Here is a 14539-nt window from a genome sequence, read left to right as displayed (position 1 = left end):
ACTACTTCAATATCATGCAAGGGTAAAAATAAATCAAAGATAAATTTCTGTCTAGCAAGATGCAAATCCTTACAGCAATGTGAAAAATTCTCTTCAAATTCATCATGAAAGTTGTTGTTATAGGGTTTAACGCCATTTTTCAGTACATGATAGGCTATATATGACGATCAGTATAAATGGTGGAGGAAGAACCCAGGAAAAAACCACCGAAGCATGAGAAGCTATCAGCAAGCTTTCTCACGTACTCACATTGGCTGAGCCCGAGATGCGAACCCACACAGACAGGTGAGATGGCAGTGATCCAAAACGGTGAGCGCTTTAGACCACTTAAGGCCCCCATCATGAAGGTCTTGCAAAGACACAAGATAGTTCGTTACCAGGATACTTCTTGACAGAAGTACAATTTCATGTTTTATGTAGGGAAATCTCCTTTTTCACTTGTATATAATAATGTCCACTGCATCCAATGACTTTGATGGATGCTAAGAAACTGTACTCATATTTGATGTGCTAAGAAAAATACTTTTGAGAAATGATTAATTTTTCTTAAAACCATTTTTCATGTTGTTGCCAAAAATTACATCTATTTGAAACTAGAATTAACAAAACATGACACTGAAAACCAGAATGTTGTTGTTGTGGGGTTTAACGCCATTTTTCAGCACACGATAGGCCATACATAGCTGCCAGCATTAATGGTGGAGGAAGAACCTGGGAAAATCCTGGAAAGAACCACCGACCCACGAGAAGCTACTGGCAAGCTTTCTCACATACACATTGGCTGAATCCGAGACTCAAACCGGCGCAGACAGAGGTGAGATGGCAGTGATCCATAACGGAGAGCACTTTAGACCACTCGGCCACTCAGGGCCCCGAAAACCTGAATGTAAGCTTTGATTATATTGGTTATATGACTTCCTCTATGAAGCCTTTAGCAGTGGCAGTATCTATTGTTAACTTTATCATCATCATCAAACAAGAAAAACTGCAGTGAAGCGATTTTGACCAATGAAATGTTGGCCCCTGTGTGAGTGCATAATAGACGAAGCAATACATAAGAATAGTGTATGTGAAATGATCAGATACAAAATATAACCAAAGTCTATAAAGCATAAAATTGGGGCCAAAATTACCTACTTTTGCAACTTGAGTATAGTGCTCAAAATGCATCCCTCCATTTTTCTTTATTATTAGGGGGTTGTTTGTGTATATAGCCTGCAACAATACCAAAGTGATCATAAGCTCAATGCAAACACTTAACCTAAACTGGTGAAACGTAGGTCAGTGTCCTTTTGTTGTAAGAGTGTAATAGTAACAGAGATGCATACATTATCTAATTTGATTAGCTTTGCATGGACAGTACTTAAAAAAAAATCTGTAATGCTTCAGTGAAGTGAAATATGTCATTGTGACCTACTTTTGTGATAAGGGTCCAAATGAATCACCTTGCCAAGTTTCATGATGCCCAGATATTACTGTACAAAATAACCTATATGTTAATCAACTAAATTCATTAACATCACCAATAATGTACAAATGATGTACATATAACTGTAAAGTAGGTTGCCTTGACCCATCCTGAGTTGGGATTGATGCCAAGAAGCTATGGAGTGAGACAGAAAATATGCAGATACTTTAATAAAATATCTCTCCTCTATTTCATAAAAGTGAGCTACAAATAGGTATTGAAATTCTTAGTTTGCAAGCAACCACAAAATCCACTAAGATTTTGGTACCTCATTTACTGGAGCTTACAAAGTCAAAACTTCTATTACTCATCAAAATCTCATCTACAACAACACAATTTGTTGTCAAAATCTCATCTACAACAAAACAATTTGTTGTCAAAATCTCATCTGCAACAACACAATTTGTTGTCAAAATCTCATCTGCAACAACACAATTTGTTGTCAAAATCTCATCTGCAACAACACTATTTGTTGTCAAAATCTCATCTGCAACAACACAATTTGTTGTCAAAATCTCATCTACAACAACACAATTTGTTGTCAAAATCTCATCTACAACAACACAATTTGTTGTCAAAATCTCATCTACAACAACACTATTTGTTGTCAAAATCTCATCTACAACAACACTATTTGTTGTCAAAATCTCATCTACAACAACACAATTTGTTGTCAAAATCTCATCTACAACAACACAATTTGTTGTCAAAATCTCATCTACAACAACACAATTTGTTGTCAAAATCTCATCTGCAACACTACTATTTATTGTCAAAATGTAATTTACAACACTATTGTCAAATCTCATCTGCAACATCATTTGTTGTCAAATCTCATCTGCAACATTTTGTTGTAAAATCGCATCTGCAACACTATTTGTTGTCAAATCTCATCTGCAACACTATTTGTTGTTAAATCTCATCTGCAACATTACTGTAATAATCTCATCTGCAACAAATCTCATCTAGAACAGCATTGTTGTCAAATCTCATCTAGAACAGCACTGTTGTCAAAATCTCATCTGCAACACTATTATGAAAAGCTCACTACAATTCATTTATCCACATCTCATCTGCAATACCACCTTTTGTCAAAATGTCATTTACAAAACTATTGTCAAAATGTCACAAATATTTATTGTCGAAATCATAGTAGTATTTTATACGTAAAAACTACAACCTACCCTTTATAAGCTTGTCCAAAAATTCCCGCACTTCATTGCTCTCAAATTCCTCCATTGGTTCCATTGGATATCGTTTACCATCCTTGCCATAGCAACCAATATTAAGCTCCTCCCCAGAGTCATCTAGCCCAAACTCTTCTACAAGATGTTTAAACTTCTCTTCATCAGCCACAGCAAATGTTATGTCACCCCTGTATTTATTGGCTATGCTGGCAATCTTGTTCCTCCACAGCTGGGTTGCTGGAATTAAGCAAGAAAACACTCGTATGATGGATGCCCAAAGATGACTTAACTCAGAAATGGCACTGAAAACAACAACATACTGGAAAATGTCTGAACACTGAAATTCACATTAATCAAAATCTAAAACTGCAACAAGGCAAAAATTAAATATGCTGTTTTTAAACTAAAATATTTTTCAAAAAATTCAAATTGTGAGAAAGTCTGCTTTAAACCATTACAATAGAACAACATGAAACATCAGCAAAACAATGGATGGTTGTTGTCATTGTTGTTGTTGTTGTAGGGTTTAATGCCATTTTTCAGCACAAGATAGGCTATACATGGCGGCCAGTATTAATGGTTGAGAAAGGACCTGGTAAAACCCTGGAAAGAACCACCGACCCATAAGAAGATACTAGCAAGCTTTCTCACATACCCACTTGGATGAGCCCGTGACTCGAACCCATGCAGACAAAGGAGATGGAAGTGATCCGTAACTCAGCCACTCAGGGCCCCCACTGAATGGTAAATTTATTGTGAACAAGCAATGCTCAATACATTCATATTATCACAATACTGTCAGGCAGAAGACAGTCTTTCCAAAAATTTAAAAGTGTGTGTGTGTGTGTGTGTGAGTGATTTGAATTTTTATAATAGCTTTAAAAAAAATTTAAGTCATGTCGCAACATTGTCTACAGTGTGGCAGTTTATAGTGATGTCAAGCACTGAGACACCATGCCACTGATATGTTGCATGATGTCTCCCACCCAGTCACATCCTGACACCAGGCTGAACAATCCTAGCACTAACCTCTTAATGCTGAGCACCTAGTGAGGCAGCTGTAAGTAACATTTTTATAAGTCTTTGGTATGACTTGGCTGGGGTTTGAACCTGTGAACTCCCACCACTAGGCAATGGAGAGGTCCGCTTAAAAAAGTTGTATAGTGCTTGATAATTTATCTATGACTGACTACCAGCATGTAAAAGGACATTTATAACTCATAGTCCTACAGATAAAGACTGGAAAAAATAGTACTATACTAAATATAATGTTGTCCTTCTCAATTAATAATCAACATTTGGAAACAAATTCAAAGCAAATCCAGGCCAGAAATCATAGTTACTGTTCTAGATGAACAATAATGTGCTTACACAGAGTGATCATCAAACAGCACCTGTGTGACTAATTGCCTAGTACACTGCTTGTTCACAGTATATCACCGTTCATGACATTTGACATTGAAAAACTTTACAACAAAATCATAAATAGCTGACAATTTGATAATGTCCATATTAAGGCTTAAAATACAACTGAAAAAGCAAAATTTGTGCTATCTCATATAAAAGCACAACATAAAAAAAAGGATATTTAGAATAAAGTGTTTAAATAACACAAAAGCATCTCTTTTACCTTCTAATTCTCACCTCACTTGGATGGGAAAAGTGATACACATAAAACTTCATGACAAGACTGTTGTAATCACATGCTAACAGTGCAATAACTCTTTAAACAAGTTAAGTTAAAACCATCACTACTGATGCATGAAATAGAAGTCACATTGCCCTACACTGGTAAAGTTTTGTTTCGGTGAAAACCCAATGGGGATATTACTTTCTGTTAATAAGAAATAGCTCAAATAATATTTTTTATAAGATGGCTTACATGGTGGCCATATTGGGCATCAGATCAGCACCACTTTCATTTAAGACTAACCAGACATTCAGTGTCTGAAAACACCACAATGACCATTAATTTAGAATGAGTAGCAATAAAAAAATTCAACATTGGATATCGGAGCAGCACCATTTTATTTTGGATCAACCAGACAATGGAATGAATGTGCATATAAAGTTCCATGGAAATCTTAGGAGGAGTAGCAGACAGACCAGTCCATAGGCTCTTTGGTCTATGATGAGTAGAGCTAAAAAAAACATGCCAATCCCAAGACAAGTGCTGCCAGTTCAATTTTCGGTTGCCACCTTCTGGAAGCAAATTTTTCTCTTGCAATGACCTGGTGTCATGCGAAGTTTTTCTTCTATCTTCAGCTACTCATTGCCTGCATCAGCAGTGAAACTGACATTTTACAAATCTAAGAACAGAATTGTGTTTCTGGCGGAACACCTCACCCCCAGGTAACCACAGCCATTACAAATGTAAAATGAGTATAATTTTGCAATTTCACACCCAGTGACCTTGATCTTGGATCTATTGATGGCAGAGTCAACAGGGAAATTGGGTAGGGGGAAACTTTGGGAATGTGGCCTTGTGTGGACCCCAAACTTGGAAGTTTCACCCTAGTGGCCTTGACCTTCAGCCTGAGAATTGGGAGGTGCCCCTGGCCAAATATAGACTACCCTTGATGTTTGAAAATCAGACACAAGAAACTTGGCTTATCAAGCAAGAACAAACAAGATGCCCAAGTAGGCTAGATACAACAGACCTGTGTTCTTTGATGTTCACACAGGATTGAGTACTTGTAATACTACAAAAGCCTGCTTAGTGTATGTGTGTGATTTGGATTTTTAACATAGCTTTAACAATTTTTCAGTCATATCGCTACGATGTCTGCAGTGTGGCAATTTATAGTGATGTCTAGCACTGGGGCATCATGCAGCATCATGTCCCACCCAGTCACATTATCCTGACACCAGGCCGACCAGTCCTAACACTAACCTCTTAATGCTGAGCGCCAAGCAAGGCAGCTGTTAGTACCATTTTTGTAAGTCTTTGGTATGACTCGGCCGGCGATTAAACCAACAACCTCCCGCATCTGAGGCAGACACTCTAACCACTAGGCCACCGGAACAGTGCCTGCTTAGTGAAATGGACCATTATTATACAAGTGTATCACGTCAAGTTTACCTATTTAACTCCAGTCTGATAAACGTTCTTTCCTAACATAACATAACAAGCAAATTCAGTTAAATTTTGTCAAACAACCTACCTGGGCAAAGGAGGGGGGAGGCAAGATTTTACAATAATAAAATTTGACTTTTAATTTAAAACTGAGCTTTCAAGTCACTTGGCAGGCATGGAAAGTAAAAAAGGTTTCATAGCCTTACCTCAAAGTGTATTAAAGGAAACGTGCAGAAAGGAATACAAAATTTAACCTTTGACACCTTGACTATGATTCAAGAGATATATGAAACAAAGAAATTAAGTGCTGTATCTTGAACAGCTATTATAAAATAATGAAACCAAAGGATGTGGTTTTATGGGTTTCACACCATTTTTCAGCACAAGATAGGCTATAGAGAATATCTAGTGGATGAAGACTCTTCAAATTTAGCAGAAATACTGCTCTGTATTTGTCCCTTTCATATTCTCAATTTTTAACTTCATTTTTTTACTCTTTCCCTACATTTTCAGTTTCTTTCAAAACTGGAAACCCACAGAAAACAACACTTCACTGATGCACTTGGCACAGATTTAAGTTATGCACTGATCCTACATAATATAAAATAAGTTACTTGTGCTTCTTAGAGATCCATTATCGCTGAACTACTCGTAAACAGAAACATCTATATGTTCCTCTAACAGATAACTGAAATATCAATTTTAATTTAAATCTTAAGTTTTTTTCAGTATATCTGATGTGTATCGGATATGCAAAGGTCTCTTGGATCAGAATGAATCAAGATAACTAGCTTACAGCAGCAAAGAAAACAATTAGAACAAGCCTTCATTTCACGTATGGAATGAAATATTTCAGCAAAGTTATTGTGCTTATTATGAAAAGTAGAAAAGACATATGATGCAATAACCAATTTACTTTCTTAGATCATTTAAATTACAATTTTTATAAGATAATTGCTTGTTATTTTTATCAGTAACACCCCAAAATCAATTTCTCAGTTGCAGAAAGTTGCTAAGCTTTCACTTGCTCTAATTTTAGCTACACCTGCCTCCAGCAATTGGGAAGTCATCAATGTCTTATCAATATAAAGATGCCACATTGCTTAAACTCCAACAATCTATATTAAGTAATATGCCGCAGAAAGGAATGCAAGGAAAATGGCAAAACAGGGGCCATAGCTCCTCTAAATGAATACAAGGAAGACTGACAAACTTGTTCAAGATCTTGTAGAATGTATGTGATTAAAATCAAGCAAATCCCAGTTCAATTATCTTGCATACAATGCAGCTAATCCCAGTTAAATTATCTTGAATAAAATCCAGCTAATCCCAGTAAAATTCTTGTGCATAAAATCCTGCTAATCCCACTGTTGTTGTTGTGGGGTTTAACGCCATTTTTCAGCACATGATAGGCTATAATCCAGCTAATCCTAATTAAATTGTCTTCTATAAAATCCAGCTAATCCCAGTAATCTTGTATAAAATCCAGCTAATCTCAGTAAACTTATCTTGTAGAAAATCCAGCTAATCCCAGTTAGATTATCTTGTGTCAACCAAAAGTTTCACAGGCAGAAAGATGGACAGATGGACTGGTGGATGTGATTATAAAGAGGTCCATTTTATCAACTACAGCCCAGATGAAAGTAAACAGATGCATGGAAATGATTTCTTACCTTCTCTGTAGTCAAAGGAAAAGTCCACCATGTAGAAGAAGAGGCAGAGTGGCTTTTGGTCTTTGTAAAACTTTTCATTGGTGTGCTGATATTCTCCCACCAGGGGTAGCTTGTGTTTCTGGATAAACTTGTTTACTTCATCAGTTGTGTACTCTCCCTAGACAAATTAACAACTGAATTTTTGAGAATAGGTCCGACTCACCAAATACTCTAAGAACAAATAAGAATGAAGAACAGGCAATGTAAAAGATACCGGGAAACAACCACCAGACACTTACAAAAACACCTTGGTGATAAAGATTAAGGCAGACATCCTTACACAGTGCAAATCCGGGCCAGAATTTGTTTAGATTATTCACACATTGTACATTTTAATTTGTGAGAGTTTTAATATGAATGCAAGGTTTCATTTCAAATCTACTAACAGACTACCAATTCTGCATGTTTAGTACATTTGTGTGGCCTGACAGCATCAAATATTCCACACATAATGGGTGTTGGCACCTTATACACATGACCCAACAAGGCAGTGTCCTACTAGTTCACTAACCAGGAATTATAACATACATTTAAAATTGAATTATTTTCTACTTTAGTCAGCTCCCTATATGAAACTGAAACCTGGAATTTATTTTGCACCAAAAGTAATATTATGCAATACTTATCCCATGAAATTTTCTTGGTGGCCCAATATTTTCAAATGGACCAATGTTTTTCTTAAATCTGCACTGCTTTATATAAGAAAATGAGCTGCTGACCTTTTGTTCACCAGTTTTCTAAGCCAGGAAGATCACTAATCATTAAAATAATGACATGATTTACATTATAATTGGTTCTCAGAAGCCAAAAACAAAAACAAAGTGAAATAAATTGATTGGTGGCATACAATATGGCCAAATGAATGGGATCTGTGGTTATACTTGTGCAGTATGAAAGGCAGTGGTATACATTATGGCTTTATAGTGACCGATCCATGATTATACTTGTGCAGTAAGAATGGCAACTGTATATTAAGGGGTTTTATCATGACGGATCATAGCACTGCAATAACACACACACTGCATATGACATTTTACTGGCAATAGAAAAGACATCTGTGTTACACAGGTGTTTTGCATGTTGACCAATCAAACAATCCCTTATGGTATTAATGCCTAGAACCAGTCCACATCACAATAATCTGCTGCAAACCTTCTCCACAAGTCAAAGCCTGATGGACATTATAGAATGAAAGCCTGGCATCTTTCCTTAACCTTCTCCACAAGTCACTGCCAGACAGACAATGTACAATAAAGGCCTGACATCTTTCCTTAACCTTCTCCAAAAGTCAATGCCAGACAGACAATGTACAATAAAGGCCTGACATCTTTCCTTAACCTTCTCCAAAAGTCAATGCCAGACAGACAATGTACAATAAAGGCCTGACATCTTTCCTTAACCTTCTCCAAAAGTCAATGCCAGACAGACAATGTACAATAAAGGCCTGACATCTTTCCTTAACCTTCTCCAAAAGTCAATGCCAGACAGACAATGTACAATAAGGCCTGACATCTTTCCTTAACCTTCTCCACAAGTCACTGCCAGACAGACAATGTACAATAAAGGCCTGACATCTTTCCTTAACCTTCTCCAAAAGTCAATGCCAGACAGACAATGTACAATAAAGGCCTGACATCTTTCCTTAACCTTCTCCAAAAGTCAGTGCCAGACGAACAGCGTACAGTAAAAGCCCAACATCTTTCCTTCAAAAAATATTTTGCTTCAAATACGGTTTATGCGGAACTACAATTCAATAAATAATGCTCCACTTATCAGTGCTACAGGTTACATCACTTGTATTCCATGTCAAATGGTGGCAGCACAACTAGCAACATCAATCAGTGAACAAAGTACAGTGAATGACACATTATAAGCCTGCCTGTTTAATAATCCCCTTTGCCAATATCTTAAAATTGTGTCCATGAACTATTCATATTCTTTAAGAGTGACCTTGACCTTTGACCGTTTGCCCCAAAAATCATTAGGCAAGCAACCCACAGAGTCTGGACCAGGTCTATAGTGAAAAACTGTAGTATCCATCTTTCTTTCAGACAGTGACCTTGACCTTAAGACTATTAAAATAAATTGGCATCTTACACCAAGTCATCCACAAAGTCTGGTAACCAGCTATAATAGAAAACTCTAGTTAATATGCTGAAACTATTTTTCTTCCTTCTGTATCATGTGATAATGACCTTTGACCTGAATACAGCTTGAAATAGGTTGGGTTCTTCCTTGGGTGCAGGCTCTCCACACAGATTGATAACTAGATGTCAGACCACTGAATTACTGTGCAGAAGACATTCTTCTTTCAGCCTCAAAGACCTTGACCTTGGTCCTTTTGAGCCTGACTTAAATGGGTTAGCCCTAGTGCAAGCTCTCCACAAAGTTTGGTAACTGTAGATAGCGGAGAACACAAGTTGTTTTGTACAAACCATTCTCCTTCATTCAATGACCATGACCTTTGACTTTTAATTTAAGACTGAAATTTATAGGGTTTATCCATACCCCAATAACAGACCATCCACAAAGTTATCTGTTGATTGTACACAACAGAACTTGTTGCATGAAAATCAAACCTAACAGACTGACACCTGAACAGATTAATAACATCACCATATAATAATCACTGCCTATGTTTGGCATATAAAAAGATCTTGTGACCGAAGTCTTGGGGGCTGCAAGAATGTTACGTCTGCATTAACCATATATAGATTTCAGGTAGCCCAATGGGCTATTTAGAATGCCGAGTTTAGATTACCATATGACTCGTAACAAGGAAGATATAAGTCTCATATCTACAGTTTTATATTAACTGTGCTCTCTTTTGGGTCCCGAATCTAAGCTAGGCTACCAATTTCTTTGCCTGACAGCCTGTGTGGCTAATACCAAGTTCTTCGCCTGGTAGCCTGTCTGGCTACTAGCCGCTTTGAAAATTTGTTCCAAAACTAGATTCATTTTGCATGTGTCAGTAATACAAACCTGCTATCCTGTCATACTTAACTTAAACCCGCATTTCATTAGATATTCCATATCTAGTTGATGATAATGCCATACCTGAAAAGCACACTCTCTATTTTTACAACATTTTAGCCAATATTTATTAAAGATATCTTTCACATACAAATGTTTGTCACATTTATTAGGCAGTCTCCCCCATCTTATTTGGCCTTCTGCTGGTCTTGTGATATGAGAAATATTATTAAAGTCTCGAAACACTGAGCAATAAAGTATGTCACTAATTACAAGGCATAAAGTTATTCAGCAATATTAATGTATTATTAAAAGGGTTTATAAATTTTGCACATAAACGAACTTGGTTTTTTTTGTACAATACCCTCAAAATATGTTCATCGAATACCTTATGGAATGTGTTCCACTTGGGTTCATACTTTGTGTAGAATCTTGGAGCACTGAAAACCACCACAGATCCTGGGTTCACTCTGTATGTGCTCAGGGCCTCAGGCAGCAGGGTGTGTCCAAACTTGAAATCATCTCTCAAATCATTCGCTAAAAGAGGAGTTAATGAAAATAGCATCACTGTGTATGGTCACTGTAAATATGCAAACTAACTATAAAGAGTGCAATACTAGTTTTAACAAGTTTAACAAGCCTAAGTACTTCCAACTATCACACAGTCTCTGTCAAATGTAATTACAGATACAACCAAAACAAACAAAAGTACTGAATTTGCAAAATTTTACAGGACTTTCTCCAATGGAAATATTGTTTGAAACCAGCCATTGTATGCTTAGTTCAAACCAGTTAGATGTGACAAACAATAACATTAAATTGAGCACTGAATTCACAAAAGATTACATGATTATGTCAAATGGAAGTAATTTTGAAAATGGCCATTTTATTATTGGAGTTCAAACCAATCAGGTGCAAGAAATAAAATTTTCAAACAATACTTCTATTTTCATATATTTTGTAAGTTCAATCCTTTATTTTGTGTTTATTGTCTTGTTTTTCTTTCTTTTGTAATTGCATTCAAACAGTCATACATGCAATCAGGCAACTAGGTGAAAACAAATTTTGCAACAAATAGAGATGATCTAGAAAAAAGGACAAGGAAACTAGTACCAATAGCACAAAGACTGATAGCTATGAACCAATAGCACAAATTTAAGTTACAGAAAGTGTTGCACATGTCAGGCTCTTCCTTCCAGTCAGTATCACAACTATTTATCACTTGGAACTAAACAAAGTCAGCTGTAATCTACTCAATACTTTTTCTTGAAGTCAGTTTGCCTTATAAAACAACCAAGCAGTTGTTCATTATGTAATGTGATAAGCTGGTAATTACATTTTTCTGCACACTTCATACAGGGCCAATTACAGATTATGTAATGTGATAAGCCGGTAATTACATTTTTCAGCACACTTCATACAGGGCCAATTACAGATTATGTAATGTGATAAGCTGTTAATTACATTTTTCAGCACACTTTATATAGGGCCAATTACAGATTATGTAATGTGATAAGCTGGTAATTACATTTTTCAGCACACTTCATATAGGGCCAATTACAGATTATGGACAAGAGGATCTGTTCAACACATGGGTCCCAGCACCGAATGTGTTATATAAATGGACCAATGGGAATGTCCACTTGTGTGTATAAATCCAGACAAGCTACTTCAGGAATCTGAGATGAGAGATTCACAAGATCATTTGCAGTGCAAGACAGGTATGACTGCAAGTTAAATTATTTATACTGGAGTTCATCTCCAAATAGCTGGCAAAATGTAAAATTCGAAAATATAAAAAAAATTGACTTGGCCAAAATAGTGATTCAAGGTGCCTTTTCAACATATAGTTTGGACCCTATATATATATATATATATATATATATATATATATATATATATATATATGCACACACATTATCATTTACCTGCATCCATGTAAATCCTGAGTCTAGGATCATTAAGGCTATCAAAAAAACCAATAATAGTGACAGCATCTTCTGTCATGTATTGCTGGAGGTCCTTAAGTGACAACTGCATCTTGGAAGCCTCACCAGACTGGGATATCATATGGTTTACAATTCCTAGAAAAATTGTACAAAATACAGATATAATGAGCTCAACTTGAAAGCCAGTTTACACTTGCCTAAAAAAAACCACAATAGCAATGTTTCTCAAATAAATACAAGCAGTCATAAAAAATTAAGCTACTAAAAAGATACTGTTCACAACTAATTAAACATTTTTACATAAACCAATTAAGGGTTCTGGGGAAGCAGTGTTTCATCTTCCTTCTGTCATCTGTAACTGATTTACACAAGATTAACACAAAACTTTTACTCAAATTTTGACACTCATGATGGTGCTGCCATTGGGAAAGTGATACTTATGTAACACAATCAGCAAAAGCATGCAAGAAAAGAACGGAACCCAGAAACTATTAAAAATTACAAATAGTGTGAATTTATTTCTTTTCTTGATGCTGTGGAAAATGACACTTTCATTAGTACTTAATTTTAGGATTGGGGAAGGAATCATATTGAGAAAGATCAATCTTTGAAGAACCTCTAAGTTCATGGTTTGGAAAAAATACAAATCCACAGAAACTGGCCAGTAAATTGGTATCATGTACAAAATTAGCAAGTCCACAGCAACTGAGACAAAAACTTCCATCAGATCAAACATGAAATGATCAGTTTATAATTCCACTGTCTTATTCAGTTTTCATCAACACCAGTCATATGTTTCTAAACAGCTCTATCAATCTGCAAATTAGAAGTCTGTTTTCTCCATTACCAGTCTACTGCCATTTTCCTTCAAGAGTAAACCTAGCTTGCTTATAAATCCTTAATGTATATTATTTGTTCTAAGATCCACTAATGGAGATGTATCAACTTTCTGCCAAATCATAAACCAACAGATTAAAAAAGCACCAGTTCTAAGTGTGTTCTATTTCTGCCAATGTTCAAAAATAAACAGAAATCTGAGACTGCTCTGGTGGCCTAATGGTTAAAGTGTCCACCTCTAATGCGGGAGGTCATGGGTTTGAATGCTGGCCGAGTCACACCTAAGACTTATATAAATGGTACTAATGCCTGCCTCACTTGGCGCTCAGTATTAAGAGGTTGGTGTTAGGACTGGTCAACCTGGTGTCAGGATAATGTGACTAGGTGGGACATGATGCTACGTGTCTGTGGCATGATGCCCCAGTGCTCAATATCACTATAAACTGCCACGCTGCAGACACTGTAGCGATATGACTGAATTGTTTTAAAAACTATGTTAAAATCCAAATCACATACACAGAGAAATCTGAAGATCAAATCATTTGTGACCAAAACAACTGTGATTGAGTTCATATCAAATGTTGCCATTTTTTGTTTAATGTGTACAAACAATTCGCCAATATACAACTTTTCTTTTGCTGTCAAAAGTGAATCTGGAATCAAGTAATCATTGATCTGTTTATTACTGACCTGATATCCAAGCTATCAAATAAATACTGTACAACAATATTTGTTGTGAAATATATTTTAATACTGTATGCTGTACTTTGCAGATGTTATTCCAAATTGCACAGATACATTCGGTTATTTACAGTGACAATTAAATGTTGACAAATTGCACCGGTATATTATAGAAACTGTTATTTTTAGAGTACATCTTTTTATTTTTAACTCCAATATTGCACCGGACCATAGTTACAACAGGAAAGGTAACAAGCAATTAAGCCAAATTGTTTTATGAATAGAATACAATGTAAATTAGGATCCATTTCCCTTGAATTATTCTGAAACTGTTTGCCAAAATGGTAACACCAATCTACATTGGAAATATTGTGATACGTATCATTATCTGCCTGTAATTGCATTCAAAATACATCCCCTATTGTGATTCAAAGTGACTTTGAGGCAATATCTACTTTTTCATTCTCATATGACAAAATGTGTACAGCACTGGAAAAAAATTGGATAACTGCACAATATCCAGCACACTCCTACATCATGTTAAAAAGACTGGATGACAGTGGTAGGATGAACTGGGCATGTAAAAGGAAGCTTTTATTTAAATATGATCGATTAATTAGCTGAACTGCCCAAGATGTGGATGATGTAGATTTATT

The 14539-nt window shown here is 36.0% G+C and overlaps 1 protein-coding gene across 1 annotated transcript in view; it reads right to left on the bottom strand.

Annotated features, from left to right (window-relative positions):
* Positions 1 to 14539, bottom strand: part of LOC149779614 (protein disulfide-isomerase A4-like) — a 34454-nt gene that overhangs the window by 3838 nt on the left and 16077 nt on the right. The window contains exons 7-10 of the mRNA XM_089940404.1: positions 12345 to 12500; positions 10805 to 10953; positions 7405 to 7561; positions 2653 to 2892 (exon numbers count right to left, since the gene is read on the bottom strand). Of these exons, the coding sequence (XP_089796530.1) occupies positions 2653 to 2892; positions 7405 to 7561; positions 10805 to 10953; positions 12345 to 12500 (702 nt within the window). The remainder of the gene's footprint in view (positions 1 to 2652; positions 2893 to 7404; positions 7562 to 10804; positions 10954 to 12344; positions 12501 to 14539) is intronic.

This window comes from Sinohyriopsis cumingii, chromosome 17 (assembly GCF_028554795.1).
Source record: "Sinohyriopsis cumingii isolate HCF-2022 chromosome 17, ASM2855479v2, whole genome shotgun sequence".
NCBI lineage: Eukaryota > Metazoa > Mollusca > Bivalvia > Unionida > Unionidae > Sinohyriopsis > Sinohyriopsis cumingii.
This window is presented reverse-complemented; position numbering and strand designations above follow the sequence as displayed.